The 22,994-nt window shown below is 28.6% G+C and overlaps 2 protein-coding genes across 2 annotated transcripts in view; one reads left to right on the plus strand and one right to left on the minus strand.

Moving 5' to 3' along the window:
- Positions 1 to 22,994, plus strand: part of LOC105218559 (N-alpha-acetyltransferase 30A) — a 130,543-nt gene that overhangs the window by 50,254 nt on the left and 57,295 nt on the right. The window lies entirely within an intron of this gene.
- LOC105218570 (putative uncharacterized protein DDB_G0271606) lies at positions 259 to 21,442 on the minus strand. The gene is made up of 3 exons (XM_054232345.1): positions 21,010 to 21,442; positions 2,301 to 2,749; positions 259 to 2,227 (listed from the first exon to the last, which is right to left on the minus strand). The coding sequence occupies exons 1-3, from the start codon at positions 21,028 to 21,030 to the stop codon at positions 454 to 456; spliced, it is 2,244 nt and encodes a 747-aa protein (XP_054088320.1). The 5' UTR covers positions 21,031 to 21,442; the 3' UTR covers positions 259 to 453.

Here is a 22,994-nt window from a genome sequence, read left to right on the forward strand (position 1 = left end):
AAAAACCATGTGTGGGAAAAATTTGAATACACATGATTTTTATTATAAAAAATTTCAAAAATATGAAAAAAAATTTTTAGACCGTATAAAATGTGTGATTAAATGAAATTAAATGATTTACAAAATGCAAATACAAATAATTTAATAAATTTGTCGCTTAATATTTTAATGTCGATATGATTTGAATTGTTTTGAAGTCTTAGCAAATTTTCAAGGAAAAACTTAAGGCATTTTGTAGTTTAGACATCTCAGCATTAGACAGTTTAAAGAAATAAAATGAAAACATATAAAAACAGTTAATTTACGCTTGTGTTTCACTTGTTCATTTGCATTATCTAAGCATAACGCAAGGCGCAAGCAGCTACGCTTAATCATAGCGTGCGTTCCACTTGTTCACTTGCGTTAGCTAAGCACAGCGCAAGGCGCTAGCCACAACCAACTTCACAACGCAACTTAACTCTTCACCAACGCCGTCGTTTTAAACTCCACCGCCGTACTCATTTGAGCGCCCAAATTTTCGCGCACAAATTCGCGTATTTTCTGCAAATGCTCATCCACCTGTACATCTGTGGTGGCCGTAGTGGTTGTTTTCAGTGTTGGCGCGCCACGCTTACGATTGACGCGTCGCAACGCTTTAGCGCCATGCGCGTGATAGTTGAACGGCTGCGGTGTGATAGCGGCCGCGCGCTCATGTTCATGCTCGTGCTCATGCTCGGCGGCAGCATGTGTCAGCGGCGCGTCCACATATTCGAATTGCTGTTGTTGCTCCAATTGTTGTTCATGTTGTTGCTGGTGTTGTTCGTGCAACAATTGTGCTTGCAATTGCTGTTGCTGCTGCTGCTGGTGGTGGTGATGGTGGTGGTAAGCAGCGGCAGATGCGGCGGCTTGACGCTCGTATGGCCGCGATGATGGCAGCGTATAACTGCCAGTGTAGTCAGCGGCGCCTTTCTCGCTATTCTGCGTGTAAATGACTTTGGTGTGCGTTGAACGCGGATTATTCTCACCCAGCGCTGCAGCGGCGGCTAACTCATGTTGCGCTTGTTGTTGTTGGTGCTGTTGCAATTCCTGTTCTTGATCCTGCTCTTCCTGCACATAGATGGGTTGGTGTTGCAGCGCAGCAGCGTGCGCGGCATGCGCACCATGCGTCGCATAACCAGCCTGCGCCTGCGCCTGCGGTGCGATTGCCATGAAGTAGACATTCTGATAGTGATGACTGCCATGCGCGCCGGCATATTGCGCATGGCTCGGTGTATAATAGAATTGTTGTATGGCAGCGGGCGGTGCGGTTTGTACAAAATATTGTTGACCATGTTGCAATTGCTGTTGTCGTGGCTGCTCTGCTGCCTCATCGTGCTGCTGCTGCGCCGTCACGTACTGCAACTGCTCGTGCTGTTGTTGTTCCTGTTGTAATGTTGCTTGAGGCGACGCGTGCAATTTACCCTTGTACCCTTGGTAGATTTCATCGATTTCCGGATATACAACCGTTTGTGGCGTGGGCGCTATCTGATGCGCGTACGTCACTTCCGGCGAATAACCTTCTTCCTCATTGACAGCTGGTACATGTTGTTGTGCGGCATGCTGTTCATGCGTTGGTGGCTGCAGTTCGAGTGTGGGTTCCGCGTATGCCTGCGCTGCTGCACCGCCATGTTGTAGTTGCGCTTGCTGTTCGTAGAGTTGCGCCTGTTGTTCGTGTTGTTGCTGCTGCTGTTGTTGTTGGTGTAGTATATGCTCTTGTTGCAGTAAGTGTTCTTGTTGTAAACGTTCTTGCTGCTGCTGCTCCAAATGTTGTTGGGCATGTTGTGCCTGTTCCAAATGTTGCTGAGTATGTTGTTGTTGCTGCTGTTGCTTGTGCACTTCATTTTCCTCCAATATGCGCAGATATTGTGCAGCTCGTATTTCCAAATACTGTTGCAACAGCGTTTGCAAGTGTGAGGCATACTTTGTGGGTCCTGGTATGCGCAAAACAATCACCGGTTCCTCGTAACCACCATGTGCGCCATGCTTGGGCACGTCCAACACCTCGGTTGACTGCTGCGCGCCGTGTTTCTGCGCTTGTACATAGCTTTGCGGTTGTAATTCATAAGAGTAGGAGGGTTCGATGCTGACATCTGTTTTGGGTGGATAGTAGCCAGGCGCGTCCGCGGGTATATTTTGTTGAGAGTACGGATAGAACATGAATTTCGGGCGCTCGTATTGGTAGCCATTATGTGCGGGATATGCGCCATAGCTGTAAATGCGTATATGTAAAAAATTATCAAATAACTGTATATAACTGTATATAAGTACTCGCGTCTACTCACCCCAATTCACCATCAATGGTGCGCTTGCTATTCTGTTTGCCCGTATCGGTGCTGTTGTCGTGTTCCACTTTAATTTTGATCTTCTCACCATGCAACTGAAACTGTTTGTCCAACTCCTTAATGAATTCGAGATCGTCAGCTGGCAGATCCTTGAAAGCGGCTGTCACATCGGTCACCTTCTTACGTTTGTTTTTCGAATTTTGTGTTGCGGCTGTGGTTGTTGTCGTTTTTGTAGGACGCTTCTTTAGCGTATGCACTTTCTTGGGATAGCTTGGCTTTTCGACGGTTTTGGTGACATTGTTGTTGGAGCTAAGATTATCGGCCAAAACCGGCTTGCTCTCATCAGTCGCAGTAGTTGCTGTTAATGTTGTATTTGTGCTCTTAGATTTTCCATTCTTAGCGCCATCGATTGGCGTGCAGGCAAATAGCAAAGCTACAAGTAGCGTTATCTGAAATGGAAAGAGAGATCTTTAAACTCCGTATGCTAATGATGAAAAAATATCTACTCTGATGCTGATAGCTAATTCATATATGAAGAACGGATCAATTGAGAGACTGGAGTGATCTAGGCTGTTCTAGATTGTACTTCTGCTTATACAAAGCTCTTGTTATATTTATTAAAAGTTCTTTTAGTAAGCAAAAGCTTCTAAGCAAACAAAATCTTCTAGTAAGCAAAAGCTTTTTTTAAGCTAAAGCTTATCAGAGAATTAAAGCTTCTTAGAAAACCAAAACTTGATATTTTGTAAACTAAAACTTCTTAGCTACTTAGGAAACCAAAGCTTCTCAACAAACCAAATATTCTTACTAAGTTTCAGCAACTTAATAAGTTAAAGCTTTTTAGTAAGCTCAAGCATATTAGTAAGCTACCATTTCTTAATGAGCCAAAGCTTCTTAGTGAATAAAGGCTTTTTTGGGAAACATAATTTCTTAGTAAGCGAAACCTTCTTAGTAAGTTTTAGCTAAATACTTAATAAATTAAAGCTTCTTTATAAGCTAAAGCTTCTTAGTAAACAAAAGTTTCTTAGTAAACTCAAGCTTCTTAGTAAGTTAAACATCTCAATAAATTAAAGTTTCTAACTAAGACAAATTATCAAGTGAGCTCATGCTTCTTAGTAAGCTAAGTTCTTAATAAGCTAATACTTCTTTGTAAGCTAAAGCTTCTAAGCAAACAAAAGCTTTTTAGGAAACTCAAGCTTCTTAGTAAGCTCAAGCTTCTTGGGAAACTAAAGCTTTTTAGAAAGCTCAAGTTTCTAAGTAAGCTCAAGCGTCTTAGTAAACTAAAGCTTATGAGTAAACAATAGCTTTTTGGGAAACCAAAGCTTCTAAGGAAGCTAATCTTCTTAGTAAACTAAAGCTTCTTAATAATCCAAAGCTTCTTAGTAAACCAAATATTTTTAGTAAGCTCAAGCTTCTTGGTAAACTAAAGCTTCTTCGTAAGCTCAAGCTTCTTGGTAAACTAAAGCCTCTTAGTAAGCTCAAGCTTCTTGGTAAACTAAAGTTTCTTCGTAAGCTTTTTTAAGCTTTCATAAATTCGTTTTTTTTTTGGATTTTAAGTAATTTGCACAACTTGGAAGTAATTTTGTTACATATTTTTGTTTTATTTGGAATTTTGCCAAACTCCTTTACATAAGTGGCAGTAGACCACCACAGCATGAAAAGCGAAAAAAATAATGCAATAATCAACATATTATCGGCAATCATTGTCATAACGAGTGGCGATAGTTTGAAAAAACCATAACACACAAACTATGAGATTTGAATGGCAAACAGGAAAAGTGCCATAAAAGCCAAAGATCACTTGTTAAGTGCGCCGCCACTCTAGCAACAAAATGTAAAATGTTGCTGCCGCCAGCTGTCTACAGCCTCGCCGACTGCAACCTGCCACCCAAAAAGATGCAACGCGTAATAATGTTGTAACATTTTTGGCTAACTGGCTGTGAGTTGTAAACATTTCTGCATATATCCGCATACAAACACAAACAGTATATGTGCACATTAATAGATACGGTCACATATAGGTATGTTTGTTGGTTTTGTTGCATTTGCCAGCCGAATGATGACTTCCTGCTTTGAGTTGAAGATGCGAATGCCACTTTAAATTAGCCGTTATGTTTGCCAGCTTATGCAGTTGTTTGTTTAAATATTCCATACATATTTGCGTCAGTATGCCGTTGCAGGCTAAATTTTGAAGCAATTGAAAACTATTTTTATTGCAGACACATTGTGCCACATTTTTTTATGTAATATATATTACTATACATAAATGCTTTACATTATTCTTTATGTATATTCAATTAGGCGCGATTTTACGGCATCCCGAATTTTCGGGATTCGTTTAAAATTTCATGTTATACTCTAAATTGTTTAATAGCCTTTTCGCACAGCTAAATTAATTGATCAATTAAAACTTTAATTGAGAAACCAGCTTTTGCCCTTCACATTGCCGACTACTCGATAATCGATCAGCTGTTGTACATTTTTATACTCTCGCAACAAAGTTGCTACGAGAGTATTATAGTTTTGTCCACATAACGGTTGGTTGTAAGTCCTAAAACTAAACGAGTTAGATATAGGGTTATATATATCAAAATGATCAGGGTGACGAGAAAAGTTCAAATCCGGATGTCTGTCTGTCCGTCCGTCTGTCCGTCCGTCCGTGCAAGCTGTAACTTGAGTAAAAATTGAGATATCTTAATGAAACTTGGAACACGTGTTCCTTGGCACCATAAGAAGGTTAAGTTCGAAAATCAGCAAAATCGGACCACTGCCACGCCCACAAAACGGCGAAAACCGAAAACACATAAAGTGCCATAACTAAGCCATAAATAAAGCTATGGAAATAAAATTTGGTATGAAGGATCGCACTATGAAGAGGCATATTTATATGTAATTTCTTTGGGGAAGTGGGCGTGGCCCCGCCCCCAAATAGGTTTTTTGTATATATCTTGCAAACCAATAAAGCTATACAGTTGATCTCCTTTTTGCACGGTTAAATGGTACAGTAAATTACTCGTGTAAAAAAAAACCATGCAAAAAAATCAAATTTTTATATAAAACTCACTGTTGGGACCAATTTAAGAAAAAAATCGTGCAAAAAATAGAAAACGTGTAAAAAAGATCTAATTTTACATGAAAATCTATCTATTCGTACAGTGAGAATTTACACTGTTGTTGTTGTTATAGACTTTTCTGCTATTATACATATGTATGTACATATTACTGTTAGAAGGAACAAACAATAACTATTCTGGGAATGGTAAAAAATAATACATTTCAAAGTTCCGTCATTAATCGCTGTGTCTTCTTTTTTCTTACTTCTTCATACAGCTTCATTTATTTGTTTACGTATTGAAATTGTTGCAACCTTTTCAATGGCTTTCGAATCTAAGATTTGTATTTTTTAGTTTAAACCTAATTTAGAATTTATTAAATTCTATTAACAGCAATGGATTTGTGACGTATTGACGTATGGAATTTTGATTTTATTGCAAAAAAGTATACAATTAAAATAAAAAATCCGTGTAAAAAAAGTAAAATCGTGTAAAATTGGTATCTTGAAAGTTTTCAAAAACACCGTGTAAAAAAAACCGTGCAAAAAAAAACCGTGTAAAAAGGAGATCAACTGTATAAACCAAACTTTCTGCAGTCGTTTCTTTTAGCCACTTCTTAATACAGTCCAAAAATGAAAGAAATCGGATAATAACCACGCCCACCTTCCATACAAAGTTTAGGTTGAAAATTACTAAAAGTGGGTTAAATCTCTGATGAAAAACGTCAGAAACATTAAATTTCAGGAACTACTCTTCAGATTTCAATGGAATTCGGTATATAATATTTTCTTGACACCCTGATAAAACGTGTGGAAAATGGATCGGTTCACAACCGTGACAACTTTCCATATAACTCAATTTTGAAGTCCATCTGGTTCCTTCACTTTATAAGACATACATAAGGAACCAATGAAGATAGCGAAATAAAAGTTTACACAAATACTGTATATGATCCGTGGCATCAATTGTGAAAAATTTGTCGAAATCGGACTATAACTTTTCAATGCCCCGAATATCGAATATGAAGAACTCAGTGCCTTATGGTAATTTTCACCGAAAATATCGGTAAATCTCTCAGATATCTTAATTTAATTCAGAGGAAATCGTTTACTTCTATTAGTGTGTCTCTGTATCAGAAATGGTTAAAATCAGGTCATAACTTCCCCTAGCTTTCATATAGCTAATTATAGGATTTTCAAAAATACGATGGTATTAATAGATATAATGTATGTTGGTGATGAAAATGAGTGAAATCGGTTCAGGGATTAACTCAGCCTATATACTATATATGATGATTTTTGTTTTTCTATTGGACTTTATGCCTAATATATGGGTCAAATTGTGTGTGATCTTAATAAAAATATAGCAATACATTACGAGAGTATAAAATTTTCGGTTGCACCCGAACGTAGCCTTTCCTTACTTGTTGGTTTTGCTTTTCATAAGAAGTGGGTAAGTTTGATCAACTAATTGCTATTTTATTATTTATTTCCAGAAGCGACATCTACCGTCGATTAGTATGAATGCTATTTTATCAAAAAGACTGCCAATCGGTAGACAAAGAACGTATATACATATGTGTAATTACAAATACGGTCTTTATCGCACAGTTGCATTTAATTTTCAAGTCGATTGAAATTCAATTAAAAATTAATGTAGATTTTTATTTTATATGGTAAACGATCCAAATCAGCGCTTTAATCGAGCAAAGACCAATTTTTTGTGCTTAAATTTAATTTTATCTGTTAGCAGTAGAGCATATGCCGAGGACTAAAAGTTTTGTAGTATCAATGAAATATATATTTATAAAGAAATCTGCTGCTTTATTAGATACCGAAATTTGGGTATCAAGTTTTCGGGATTTTTGTGAAAAAAAGTATTTTTTAATAATCTATTATAATCGAACACTATTCAATTATAAAACGTTATTTGAGATTTTTCCTGTAGATTCAACTATCGCTTGAGGGGGACTTAAAGCTGGTAGGTTCGGTCCTGCCCTATATATTCATAAAGAAATCTGTTGTTTTTGATAAATATACATAATTTTATAGATCCTGAAATTTCGGATCCCGTTATTTCGGGATTTTTTTTTTTAATATTTTTTAATAATATTCGTGCTCTATTCAATTATGAAACGTTATTCAAATGTTGTTCATTTCACAAATTACTATTGCTCGAGGGCGACTTAAAGCTGGCAAGTCCCGCCATATACATAGAAGTAGAGCAAATGCCGAGGAACTAGAATAGTTGCAGTGTCAATTAAATATATATTCGGATAGAAATCCGCTGATTTCGATAAAATTTTTTAGATCCCGAAATTTCGATATCAAGTTTGCGGGATCGCAAAATTTCGAAATTAAAAAATATATATATTGAACCAATATACACATTTCCGATGTGTAAAGTATACACTTTTTTAAATCCCGAAATATCGGTATCAACTTCTCGGGATCCTGATATTTCGAAATTAAAAAAAAAATATTTTTTGCTTTTTATGCACTTAAAAAAATCCCGAAATTTCGGTATCAAGTTTTCGAGAACCCGTTATTTTGGTTTTTTTTTTAAATTTTTTTTCTATTGTTTTTTACACTCTAACATATTTAATTATATACAAATGTTCATATTTGGTATGTGCAGTTGTCTTAACATTCGTAACTCTTCGTTTAGAATTGCGGCCAAGGCCGAAGTCTGCATTGTTTCGCATAGCACGAGATACTTAATTTTGGCGAAGATTAAGCGAACCACTTGCCAGTTATGCGCTGTAATCCGCGCTGGTTTGCTTTAAAGTTGGTAATAATAATTTTATAAATAAAAAATATAATTAGAATGATAAATTATTAAAAAAATTTAAAATAAAAAAAAATTAAAATAAAAAAAAATTAAAATGAAATAAAAATAAAGAAAAAAATTAAAAAAAAAAATTAAATTAAAAAAGGAAATTAAAAAAAATTAAAATAAAACTAAATTAAAAAAAAATTAAAAAAAAAAATAAAAAAGAAATTAAAAAAAAAATTAAAATAAAACAAATTAAATTAAAAAAATATAAAAAAAAATTAAAAAAAATTAAAAAAAAAATTATTATAAAAAATAATTATTTTTAAATCAATACATTTTCACCGTTACATCTTAACATTACTTCTGCTGCCCATTTTTTCTATTATAAAACCAACTTGTCTACATCTCTAATTACACGTTTCATTTTGCATCATAGTTCTCACATTCATCTACCACCGCTCCTCTGCCAGCGTCAACTACCGTTATTGCAATTAATTGGTTCTTTATGCAATTATAACTGTTTTGAATACTTTGCTGTATATTTTCTCACACTCGCCGCTTTACAACTTTTACTTTTGTTGCTTCACATCAAACAATGTGTCCACTCGAGACATTCACTTAAATTATAAGCGCAGAAATATTTCAATCATTCAAACAGCAGTAAAATCGTTTAAACAATAAATAACAACAATTGCATAAATTATATATCTGCATTAAACGGCTTCCCACTATCCATATGCTTGTAAAAGCACAAACACACATACGCGCGCACAGTTAACGGCATAAGAGCCAAGCACATTCTTTTAGTCTTTATGCAGACTCGCCTTAACTGTTTGTATGCCTAACTATATATTTCTATGTCACACTTGTGGCAAACGTAATCGGCGGCAGCGTTGGTGAGTAAGCAATTGCTGGAGCGTGTGAAAGATGAATATGCGATTTGCAGCAAAAGCAAAAGCAAATGCAAGAAAAAAATGCCATAAAATTAAAAATAATAAACGCAATACTTTGTATAAGCGTAGAAAAACGAGTCACATTAACAACAACAAATGGAGCAATAAATAGCTACATACATATGTGCATACATTTGTTGGTATTTATATGTAAACTAGCGGCTAGCTGTTGCAAGCGCTTGTAACAACAAATGAATAAATGAAATGTTGCAAAAACAATGCGTCAGCAATAAAGTAGCAGATAACAACAACAACAAAAAACGTAAAAAAAAAACAAATAAAAAAATATATATTAAAAATATTCCAAACAAAGTCAACAATGCAATGTCCAAGTGTTGTTGTTGTTGGCAATCTTACTTAGATATAAAAATATCTCTGTATATATGAGTAAAAAGATTGTCACCAGCATCGCACTTATGCTTTTGCAGTTGCTCTAGTTCAACAAACAAAAGACTTAAGCAACGAACTTGAAAGGTCTCGCTGAAACAATACACAGTACATCTTGTCAACAAAGTGGCACAGCGTCAGAGTAAAATAAATAAAATAAAACAATAATATGCAATCAGTTATTTTTAATGCGTTTTTTGAAATTTCGGAAATATTAAAAAAAAATTATGTAAAAAATTAAAAAAAATGTGTTTTTTTTTAATAAAAAAAATTATATTATTTTTGAAACACAACTTTTTTAAATTTATTTATTTAATATATATACGTTATTTTCACTTTTTGGGAATGAAAAAATAAAATTAAATAATTTTTAAATTTAAGGTGTTTAAGGTAAAATAAATAATATGAAAAATATTTAATATGCAGCTAATATTATTATTTAAAGCGATTTTTGGAATTGCGAAAAAATGAAAAAAGAAAAATTAAATTTAATATTTAATTTAAATACTATTTAATTTTTTTTTATTTAATTTTTTAAATTTAATATTTAAAAATTTTTTTAATTAAACTAGTTGGAATAATTTTGAGTTAAAAAATGTGTAAATTAGAAACGAATTGAAAAAATTAAAAAAATATAATTACATTTTGTATAATTTTTAAATTAAAAAAATTAACTGTAAAAAAAAATTAAAATTAAAAATCATGTTTAAAATTGTTTAGCAGAAATACTTTTTTAAAATACATATATTAATATACATATAAACGACATTTTACTTTTTAGGAATGCATGAAATTTTTTAATTTTAAATAAATTAAGTTAAATAAATAATGTAAGAAAAAATATGCTCTTGGTATGCTCGTCAGCAGTTTTTAAGGCTATTTTTAGAATTTTTCTAAAATTAAAATAATTGGCATAATTTTTAAGTAAAAAAATTTAACTTGAAAAAAATCTAATTTGTGAAAATTATGTTTAAAATTGTTAAGCACAATTTTTTTTTTTAATTCATTACTTCATTTTATTAATTTATTATATTTTTATTATGTAGGTATGAAAAAAATTGAAAGTTTTTTTTCATTTAATTATTTCATAAATTTTAAATTTAAATTACAATTGAATTAAATTTTTTCAACACATTTTAATTTTAATTATTATTCTTAAATTTTATATTTTTTTATTCATTTTTTATATTAATATTTTATATAAATTTTAAACAAAATTGATTAATAAAAAATTGGCAATTACCATCTTAAACTTTTCTTTTTCTGAATTTTATAAAAAAATATATTTTTTCGAAGAAATTCAATTTAAATTTTAAAATTTTTATCTCATTTTATTTTTAAATTTTATATTTGGTTTTTCATATTAATATCTTATTTAAATTTTAAACAAAATTAATTATTAAATAATTAGCAATTACTTTCTTAAATTTTTTTTTGAATTTTATGATTTTATAAAAAAAATAAAAATTTTCAGAGAATATTTTGTTTCAAATAATTTAGTTTTTTTTGACATAAATTTATTTTTTCACATTCCAATTAAAAAATCTTGATTTTGCAATTGAAATTTTTGATTTTTCGGTATTTTTATGACAATTTTATTTTTGATGATTATTATTATTTTTCATATAAAATTTATAATTTTTTTAAATAAAATATTTTTTTTTGTAATAAAAATAAAAAAATGTATTATTTCACATTTTGTTAATATATAAGTATTTTAAATTATTTTTTTTTATTATATTTTATTTTATTTTAAACTTTTACTTTTTTAATATTTTGGTATAAATTAATTTTTTTATTATTTTTCTAATTTTTTGAAAATTTGAAAATGTTAGACAATTTTTTTATACTTATAATTAATTTTTTTAATAGTTTTTTTTTTATATATTTATTTTATTTTATATTTTTTTTTTAATTTTTAAAAATAAATTATGAATTTTTTTAATTAAATTTTTTAAATAATATTTCGTAAAATTCCTTTTTTTAGAGAAATTATGTGTAATAATTTTTTAATGTTCATATTGGTCATGATTATGCATTTATTTTAATATATTTTTAAAAACTTTTAAAGTTTTTCAAAAAAAAATGTTACATAAAAAAAATTAATCTATAATTCAATTTACATGGAATCTGCTATAATTTTTCGAAACATTTAATTAAAAAATGGTATTATTAATTAACAACTCTAAACCTTTCTGCGGTAACATTATATTTTCATCACTTAACTTTGCCACTAATTACAGTCTAGCAATAATTACAGCTCTACGTTTGTTGCTAGCGCTGTAGTGGTGCGTACTTGTTTGCGCAACATTGCGTCACACCGCAATTTCGCATTTTTCCGTAAATTTCATGTTGAACAACTTGCACTTGTCTAATGAAAGACGCATCGCACACTTTCGCCAAATGTTTATTTGAGAAAAAATAAATAAATAAATAAAAATAAGAAGTGGTGTCGCAATAAAAGAAGCAAAACAAAACACTTAAGCAACAAACTTGATGCGTCGCAAGCTTTTGCTGAGGTAATGAATGCTGTTGAAATGCAGTGTGAGGTGTTTGCTTGCAATAAATTAAATTGGCAATAATAAAAATTATATCTTTTGTAGATATAAAAGTAGCAAAAAAAGAACAATTTGAAAAAAATTTAAAAACATTAAAAATTTAAAAAAAAAATAAAACAATTTTATAAATATTAAAAATATATATAAATCAAAATTTATTTAAAAATTTGCTATTATTAAATTATTATTTGGAATTATTAAAAAATTAAATAAAATTGGTAAAAAATACTATAAGAATCGTGACAAAAGTTTAAAAAATTTTCTCAAATAAATTTGGCTGACTTATAAAAGATGAAAAGATGAAAAAATAAAATTTTAAATAATGCAAATAAAAAAATTTATAATTTTAAGATTTTTTTTAAATTTGAAAAAAAATATGCTAAAATTTGTAAATTAAAAAAAAAAATTAAGTTGTAATTTTTTTTTAATTCGTAAAATTTGTTAAATTTTTTTTTAATTGTAAAATTTATATAATTATTTTTTTCTTTGAATTGTAAAATTTATATAATATTCTTTTTTTATTCATAAATTGTAAAATTTATATTTTTTTCTTTTCATTTGTAAAAGTTATTTATTTTTTTTATTATTTATTGTAAAATTTATTACTTTGAAAACAATTTAAAAACAAAGATAAAAAAAATAAAATAATTTTATAAATATTAAAAATTAATTAATTAATATTAATTTTTTTTCTAAAAACTTGCTTAATTTATATAATTTGGAATTATTAAAAAATTAAATAAAATTGGTAAAAATTACTATGAAAATCGTGACAAAAGTGTAAAAAATTTTTCCCAAATAAATTTGGTTGACTTATAAAAGATGAAAAGATGAAAAAATAAAATTTTAAATAATGAAAATAAAAAAATTAAAAAAATATATAATTTTAAGATTTTTTTAATTTGAAAAAAATGCTAAAATTTGTAAATTAAAAAAAATTAAGTTGTAATTTTTTTTTAATTCGTAAAATTTATTATTATTTTTTTTTAATTGTAAAATTTATAAAATTATTTTTTATTTTGAATTGTAAAATTTATATAATTTTATTTTTTTTAATTATAAATTGTAAAATTTATATTTTTTCTTTTAATTTGTAAAATTTATTTATTTTTTTTATTATTTATTGTAAAATTTATTAATATTTTTTAAATTATATTGTGAAATTTATTTAATTTTTTTTTAATTATAAATTGTAAAACTTATTTAATTTTAAATTATAAAATTTTAATATTAAATTGTAAAATTTATTTATTTTTTTTTTAATTTTTAATTATAAAATTTATTTATTTATTTTTTTTAATTTTTAATTGTAAAATTTATTTATTTTTTTTTTAATTATAAATTGTAAAATTTATTTATTTTTTTTTTAATTTTTTGTTTAATTATAAATTGCAAAGTTAATTTTTTTTTAAATTTCTCCGAGTTTTATAAAATTACAATAAAAAAATCCAGATAATTAATAGCATTTTAGCTTCCATTAAAAATCATTCATTCCCCGAACACTTAATCAAGTAATGAAAATCAAACGCCCTCATTAGTTGCGCCCCATTAGCACTATTTGCGGCAACGTGTTTGTATGTATGTACACATGTATGCAGACATATGCGTATAAGGTAATTATTGCCTTATGCCACTTTTCATAATTTTTTTGTTGTTTGTTGTTGTTGTATTGTTACTGTGCGCGCTTTTGTTGCTGAGCTGTGTGTATTGTGCTTTGAACTTGTCTTGTTTGTTTCTATTTGGACAATGCTCTTCAGAAAATACAGAAACAAAAAAAAAAAACTCGACAAACTACAACAACATTTATTTGTTTCAGTTAATTTATGATGAACTATTATTATTTAAAATGTTGTTTTGATTTAGGATTTTTTTTAAATTTTTTTTTAATTTTTTTTTTATTTTTTTCTAAAACCATTGCTGCTACTTTATACACAAAAAAAATAGCAAACAATATGTGCTCACACATGTTTAGTAACAATAGTTATTATTATTATTTTGACGCTTTTGTTGTTATCATTGTTGTACTATTTATAGCATTTAAATTTTGATTGTAGCTTTTATTGTGCAATCAGGCAAACGGCGATGAGCTCAATGCCAAGTGTAAACTGTGCTAATGTCTGCTCTTTGTGTACGTGTGTGTATGTGTGTATGTGTGACCCAGCCAAGCCAAGAAAGCCGCCTGCATTGGTCAATTGTGCGTGTGTTTGCTGATTATTTGCTTGCGTTTGGTTTTTCAAGCAATTAATTTACTTGGTCGAGGGCAAATGCAAGTGTGGAATGCAAAGCATTTTGTAATTCTTGTGTGTAACTGAACTTGCGCTTTATAAAGTCATAAAAAAGTGATGAAAGTTAATGTGAACTCGTTTTAAATGATTTTTAGACGAAAATAAGTGTTTAATTATTTATTGTTTTTTTTTCTTCTTTTTTTTACTAAATACTGTAATATACGCAATAGCTTTACTGTTTATGCTGTTTTTATAAAATGAAATAGTCAAGAATAAAATATCAAAATAAAAAAATAAAAATGTAAAATATGAAAAACTTAAAAAATAAAAAAAGTATTTATATATAAACAATTTACAAAATTAAAAAAAAAAAATATAAAAATTATAAACGTTAAAAATAAGAAATAATTATAAAAAAATATCAAAATTTAAAAATTTTTTTTGTTGAAATGTTGACATGAATTCTAAAAATAAAAATTACAAAAAAACAAAGGCCAAGTTCTGAAAACTTCATCACACAAAAATTTAAAACAATTTATATTTTTTTCATTTTGGAAAAAGATTATTAGAAAATTGTAGTAAAGTTACATAAGAAACTGCAAAATAAAAGTTTTAATGACTTTTTTTTTAGAATTTTAGCATCCATAATTTTAATTATATTCTTATTAAAGTTCTAAAAATCTAATTTAGTTTTCTAAAAAATATAAGATTCAATTTTTCAAAACATTAAAAAAATATAAATAAAATTTTGAAGCTATTATTACTATTTTTAAAATTAAATTAATTTTTTTTTTAAATTCAGCATCCATAATTTTATACTCGTTAAAATTTAAAAATCGTATAAAATACGAAATTTTCTAAAAAAATTAAGAATTAATAAATTTTTATAAATTTGTTTTGAAAAAATTACAAAACAAGTAAGGATGGGCTAAGTTCGGGTGTAACCGAACACTTGATACTCTCTCAATTTATATATTTAACTTTATTTATATTATATAATACACAATTTTACCCAAATATTCGTCATATATATTGTATAAAGTCCATTGAAAGTTGGAAACCATAATATTAGATTAGAAGCACCGAGGTCCTCGTGTTCGATATATGGGGCCTTAAAAACCTATGGTCCGATTTCGGCGATTTTTAGAATGGGGCTGCCACACTATAAACATAGTATTTGTGCAAAGTTCTGCACCGATATCTTCACTAGTACTTACTTTATATATTGTAAAGTAAACGATTCAGATTGTCTTCAAAGTTCTGGTATATAGGAAGTAGGCGTGGTTGTGAACCGATTTGACCTATTTTCACAATATATCATTAGAATGTAAGGAAACTATTACAAACCAAGTTTACATCCAAATAAGCCTCTTCATAGATCCTTCATACCAAATTTTATTTCCATAGCTTTATTTATGGCTTAGTTATGGTACTTTATGTGTTTTCGGTTTTCGCCATTTTGTGGGCGTGGCAGTGGTCCGATTTTGCTCATTTTCAAAAGCAACCTTCCTATAGTGCCAAGAAATAAGTGTGCCAAGTTTCATCAAGATATCTTAATTTTTACTCAAGTTACAGCTTGCACAGACCGACGGACGGACGGACGGACAGACAGACATTCGGATTTGAACTCCACTCTTCACCCTGATCACTTTGGTATATATAACGCTATATCTAACTCGTTTAGTTTTGGGTGAACAAAACTATAATACTCTCTTTAGCAACATTTGTTGCGAGAGTATAAATATAAGTAAAATGTTGAAGCTTTAAATTATTTTATTTTTGCAGTTTTGTTGAAAATTAAAAAAAAAAATTATTTATTTAAGAAATTTTTAATTTTGAAGTTAATTTAATAATTTATTATAATTTATTTTAATTATTTTAATGTTTTATTTTTAATATTTTTTTAATTCAATTATTTTTTATATATATTTTTTTGTAGTTTCTAGTTTTTGTGATTATTTTTTTATATTTTGAATATTTTTTGTTTACATTTTTTATGATTTTTTTTATTTTTTAGAAAAAAAAAATAAATTTAATAAATAAAAATAATAATTTATTATAGAAATATTTGAATTTTAAGTTAATTTAATAATTTAGTGTTTATTCAATTAAAAAATTTTTGTTTTAATTTTTTTTAATAATTTAGAGTTTATTCATTTATATAATGTTTTATTTATTATTTTAATATTTTAACTTTATTAATGTTTTATTTTTAACATTTTATTTTACTTCAATTATTATATAATATTTATTTATACATATTTTTTGTTTAAATTTTTTTATTTTTAATATTTTGTGTTTAATACTTTTAATTACTTTTTTTAGTTTTTTAGAAAAAAACTAAATTTTTTTTAAATAATATAATGATATAATAAAATCATTAGTTTTTGTCTAAAAAATATTTTTTTTTTATATTATTTTTGAGTAAAAAAAAATAGACGCTTGCCGCCAGCCACCGGCTAGCAGCTAGCCAGCTTAAGTTGTGTGGAGAGAGATATTCAGAGAGCGGGAGGAGCACAAAGCCAGCAGATTTGCGGCAACTTGTTATGCGCATGTGTTTTGGACTATGCTCATGCCGGAAGTGTACGCGCACACAGAGCAACGCGCAATTAATTTCGTAGATGGTGCTTAGTCAAATATTTTTTTTTTGTAATTTATTTATTTTTTTTATTTTGTTTGCGCTTATTTAAGTATAATTGTCTGTATGTATGCATGTACATATGTATTCAGTTGTGTCTTTCGCTTTAACTTTCTTCTTATTTATTACGACTGCTTTTCAACGCTACTTGCAACATATTAGTTGGCTATGAGGCGCGCACATACACACACATGTTAGTTTGTATGTGTCTCCTACACATAAGGAGCACTGAACTGGCTGCTGGAGTTCAGCGTTGACTTAATTTTATTTTTAAATTTTCCTTTTTTTGTTTATTTTTTTTTTTTTTTGGGCGCCACGACAATCTCGTTGTTATTGCTATATACGCTCGGTTTTTGCACAATTTTTCACGCTGACTTTTACTTTTATTGATGCACAGCCGGTGGAGCAGCATTTTCGTCGCATAACGGAGGCGTGCGCCCAGACATACATACATACATAGATACTCGTATAAGCATTTCACATGTACTTTTGTTGTTGTTGTTGTTGTCTGCACACCCACAGCGCATCCATTATGCTGTATTGCTTGCAACATTGGTGGGCAATTAAAACTGGCACGGTTACAGTCGCTGCCAGCTTGCCACTTTTGGCGCATGCGCCAATTACCGGCATCTTCTGGCTGTTTGTATGTAAATTTTTCACTTTTCTCTACTATTCATAAGTGTTGCTGTGCGACTGGCCAATGTGTTGAACGGTTGAAATTTTAATTTTCCTAATTTATCTTTTGTGATTTTCTTCTTGATTTTTCGTCCTAATTTGCATAATTTTATGACGCATGCAGCATAAAGACAAAGAGGCATTGAAAGCTTTGTTTTCATGTGACTCATGTGCTGATGCAATGAGTGTGGTGAATATTTTTTGCAAAACAAAAAAAAAAACCAAAAAATTGCAAATTGTGCAAAATTTTGAAATGGTAAAAAATTAATAAAAGAAATCCGTTCAAGGCAACACAAAACTTTATTTAAATTTTGTATTAAAAAAATGTATGAAAAAAAATTTTTTTTAAATAAAAAATAAATTTAAATTTATGAAAAAACAAATAAATTTTTTTAAAAATACATATTTTTTTATAAAATTTGTTTTAAGCAGTTTACGTTTTTTGTTTTTTTTTTTCAAAAGTGTGGCAACTTTTAAGTCTTAAGAAATTTGTATTAAAAAAATGTATAAAAAGAAATAGTTTTAAAATAAAAATATAAATTTAAATTTATGAAAAAACAAATAAATTTTTTAAAAAATACATATTTTTTTTTAAATTTGTTTTAAGCAGTTTACGTTTAGTTTTTTTTTTAAGAGTTTGGCAACCTTTAAGTCTTATTAAATTCAATAAATTGATTTAGCTAAAACAAGCAAATGAAGATTGCTAAATAAAGTTAAATCGAAGTTAAAAGAAAATTAATCAGGAATTTGTATTCGAAAAGATTCATTTTTTTTTATATTTTCATTTTCTGCTATTAAAATAATATAATTAAAAATACTTGGCAACTCTAAACATAATAACTTTTTCTTGAAATTAATTTTGTAATATATTTTATACATTTAATATTTAAATTTATATTTAGTTTCCAAACATGGAGTTTGCCATAATTACAATGAATTTTTGTGCCATGAGTTGCCATATATTTGCAATTTTTTTTTTACAGTATTTACTTTTTATAAAATTTTCCCTATTAATCTCTCTAATCTGATAATCATTTGTTAGCTTTTGGAAAAGTAAATATAAATAAATGTTTGTGGAAAATTTTACGAATTAAACGAATATGGCAATGGGTACCATACATGTATTTATATAAATAATTATTGTTTTCTTAATGAAATTTGAAGTAAATTTTTTTGAAAGGGTTTAAATAAATATTTATGTAATTTTTATACTCTCGCAACAAAGTTGTTAAGAGCGTATTATAGTTTTGTTCACATAACGGTTGTTTGTAACACCCAAAACTAAACGAGTTAGATATAGGGTTATATATACCAAAGTGATCAGGGTGAAGAGTGGAGTTCAAATCCAGATGTCTGTCTGTCCGTCCGTCTGTGCAAGCTGTAACTTGAGTAAAAATTAAGATAACTTGGCACACTTATTTCTCGGCCCCATAGGAAGGTTGCTCTCGAAGATGGGCAAAATCGGACCACTGCCACGCCCACAAAATGAAAACCGAAAACACATAAAGTGCCATAACTAAGCCATAAATAAAGCTATGGAAATAAAATTTGGTACAAAGGATCGCACTATGAAGGGGCATATTTGGATGTAATTTTTTTATAGTTGGGCGTGGCCCCGCCCCCTAGTGTTTTGTATATATCCCGTAAAGTTATATCAACGAACTCTCTCAGTAGTCGTTTTTTTCAGGCATTTCCTTATATAGTCCAAAAATGATGGAAATCGGATTATAACCACGCCTACCTCCCATACAAAAGTTATGTTGAAAACTACTAAAAATGCTTTAATTCAGTAAGTGAAAACATCAGAAAACTTAAATTTCATTATAAAGAAGGTACAGAAGGGCGTCACCCAAATTGGTATACAAAATTTTAAGTGGGTGTAGCTCCGCCGAATATGTTGGTCAAATTGTGTATTATATAATATTAATAAAATCAAATAAATAAATTAATAAATTAATACGAGTATAAAAGGTTCGGTCACAACCGAACTTAGCCCTTCCTTACTTGTTTTAGAAATAAAAACACATTTAAAAAGATTCAATTTTTGAAAATTTTCTAAATTTTTTCCGAAAAATTTGTGCGCGTTTAGAGGTAATTTGTTCTTAAATTTTTTTAATTTTTTTAATTTTTAATTCTTTTTAATTTAAAATTTTTTCTGAAATAGTGTTTTCGAAATGTAGTTTATAATTTTTGATTACAATAAAATACGCTATAATAAAACAAATATTAAAATTATATTTAACATTTTAGCAAATTACAAAAAAAAAATTATTTAGAAAATTTTCAAAACTTTTTCTTAAACAATTTTTTTTTAGTAATTTAAATTTAGAAAAATTTCAAAACCTTTTTTTGAGTACATTTTCAAATTAACTATTAAAATTGTTTTTGAGTACTTTATCTAATTATCTACGCTTTTATTTTTAATTTTTACTTTTAAAGTAAATTTTTTTTTAATATTTCTTTTCGAAATGTAAAGAAATTCATAATTTTTCATTACAAAAAATACCTATAAATCAATTTTTGAGTACTTTCAAATTATCAACGCTTCAGGAAATTAAAAAAATTTAAATTTTGAAAATTTTCAAAACTTTTTTTTGAGTACTTTTTTTAAATAAACTATTAAAATTGTTTTTCAGTACTTTTTCAAATTATCTCCGCTTTTATTTTTAATTTTTACTATTAAAGTAAATTTTTTTTAATTATTTTTTTCGAAATGTAAAGAAATTCATAATTTTTCATTACAAAAAATATTTATAAAGTAATTTTTGGGTACTTTCAAATTATCAGGAAAATAAAATATCAAAATATTCAAGAAATTAAAAAATTTAAATTTTAAAAATTTTCAAAACTTTTTTTTTGAGTCCTTTTTTTTAAATAAACTATTAAATTTGTTTTTCAGTACTTTTTCAAATTATCTACGTTTGCATTTTTAATTTTTATTTTTAAAGTAAATTTTTTTTAATTATTTTTTTCGAAATGTAAAGAAATTCATAATTTTTCATTACAAAAAATATTTATAAAGTAATTTTTGGGTACTTTCAAATTATCAGGAAAATAAAATATCAAAATATTCAAGAAATTAAAAAATTTAAATTTTGAAAGTTTTCAAAACTTTTTTTGAGTACTTTTTTTCAAATAAACTATTAAAATTGTTTTTCAGTACTTTTTCAAATTATCTTTTCGTTTCTTTTCATTTTTAATTTTCAATTTTTTTTTTTAAGAAAATTTTCTGTTTTTATAAAATTGTTTTTTATCTAATTATCTACGCTTTATTTTTAATTTTTACTTTTTTTATTAATTTAAAATTTTTTCTTAAATATTTTTTTGAATTTTTTTTACTTTTTTATATATTAATTTAATTTTTAAATATCTTTTTATGTAGATTTTAGGTGCTGAATGCTCTATATTAAATTTATATATTACAAAATATAAGAAACAGTTTTCTTACCACAAATAATTGTAAATTCATTTTACAAAATTTTCCAGTCACTAGTAAATCGTTCAGTTGCTGTTTTGTCGTAAAAAATTGTTTTTTTGCTTACTTTCAAATAAATGAAAATCGAATTTGAAGTAATAGTTTTCACAAAAATGTCGTTGCACTCGCAAATTTTTTTTCCTTATTTATTAATTTCACTAATGTTTGCTTTACAAACAAAAATCCTTTACCAACACCCTGTCGGTTTGGAACCCAACATACACACACACACACTATATTGGTGCTGGTGTGTTTTAATGTTTTGTTTATTGTTTTAACTGTTGCTTTATTTTATTTCCCTTCAACACTTTACTCCAATAAGTTCTTTAAATCACATTCACTTGTCGACTATTGCCTTTTGCCGTCTTTGTCTACGTGCCACCAAACGTTGCACTAACCACGCGTCACACACTGTGACTGGCGCAGGCACTGTATTTCGTTTTTATACCAAGCGCAGTGAGATGGGCAAACCGATAACCAGCTGATCGTATGCATATTCCAACACACTTGTGCAGCTGAGCGTTGAGAAAAGTGGTGAATTTCAGTTTCGGATCAAAGTCGTATATATGTATGCACCAAAGTGCGGTTTGACCGGTAGCCGGTAATTATGATCTGCATATTCACCACATGTGTGGTGAATTTAACTACAACAGTGTGCTGGATGAGCAGATGAGCAACTCTGCTTATTTCGAAGTGTGTTGCAGCGTGTTGGCGATTGAAATGTTGTAATCTAATTTTTTTTTGTTGCGGTCATAAGACCAGCGTACGTGTGTATTTGTGTGTGTATGGGGTTGTTCGGTGTTGCTTTGGAAATTGTAACAATAACGGTCGGTTCAAGTTCAAAACGATAAAAAGAAGCGATACAAAAGGTTTTGTCAATCTACTAGCACTGCCTTGACAGGGCACCTTTCGTTTTGTTTTGTTTTTTTTTTTTTTATCTCAACTTTCAATACATTCGAAATGAATGCATTCGTTGTTGGCGTATGTATTTTTTTTAATAAAATCATTGCTTGGTGTAGGCCCTCGAATGTTTAGTATAACTAATCTGCTAATAACGGTGGCATTCCATGAAAATTCCACTTACTCCTACCTCTCTCAGGGCTAGGTGCATTCCGAAAGTGAACAACAAAGCATGTATTGGTAATCGACTTAGTCAAATCTACGCTTTTTACATGTACAAGCTCGGTGCTTCAAAATATCTTGTCAAGTTCAGTTCTTAACTCTATATATACTTAACTCTATATATATATACTGTATTCATCACTCCTTCTTACTGTTTTGGCGCCATTTGGAAATTCCAAGTGCAGCCAGGACACTTTCCATCTGGCCTTTCCAACGGAGTGGAAGCCTTCGTCTTCCTCTGCTTCCACCAGCGGTTACTGGATCGGACAGTTGCAAAGCTGGTGGTCTTTCGTCCAATCGGACGACATGACCTATCCAGCGTTGCCACTGTCTTTTTATTCACTGAACTATGTCTATGTCGTCGTATAACTCATACAATATATCGTTCCATCATCTGCGGTTAGCAATGTTCAAAGAACCATAAATCTCTCGCAAAATGTTTCTCTCGAAAACTCCTAGTATCGTCTGAGTGGATGTCGACATCGTCCACGCTTCTGCACCATACACCAGGACAGGAATAATGAGCGGCTTGTAGTTTAGGTTTGGTTCGTCGAGAGCGGACTTTACTTTTCAATTGCCTACTCAGTCCAAAGAAGCACTTGTTGGTAAGAGTAATCCTGCTTTGGATTTCGAGGTCAATATCCAAAATATTTATTACGGCAGAGTAGAGACTGTATCTTTTCCGAGCTTCCTCAACTTCAAAATTTTACGATTTTTAATCCAAACTAGATATCTATACTCAGCTGATTATTGAACCATCTGAGTCTAATTCATCTTTATTGATCCGATTTACTTACTTCCGGTTCGGATCTTCAGATATAAAAAAATCCAATTTC

Source organism: Zeugodacus cucurbitae, chromosome 5, assembly GCF_028554725.1.
Source record: "Zeugodacus cucurbitae isolate PBARC_wt_2022May chromosome 5, idZeuCucr1.2, whole genome shotgun sequence".
Taxonomy (NCBI): Eukaryota; Metazoa; Arthropoda; class Insecta; order Diptera; family Tephritidae; genus Zeugodacus; species Zeugodacus cucurbitae.

Excerpts from the sequence above, each read along its gene's own strand:
- LOC105218570 (XM_054232345.1), bottom strand. The coding sequence starts at position 21,030 with ATGAATTTACAATTATTTGTG. Across the intron at positions 2,750-21,009 it reads TGAATTTACAATTATTTGTG|ATAACGCTACTTGTAGCTTT; the intron begins GTAAGAAAACTG and ends TTTCCATTTCAG. Across the intron at positions 2,228-2,300 it reads ACCATTGATGGTGAATTGGG|CTATGGCGCATATCCCGCAC; the intron begins GTGAGTAGACGC and ends ACGCATTTACAG.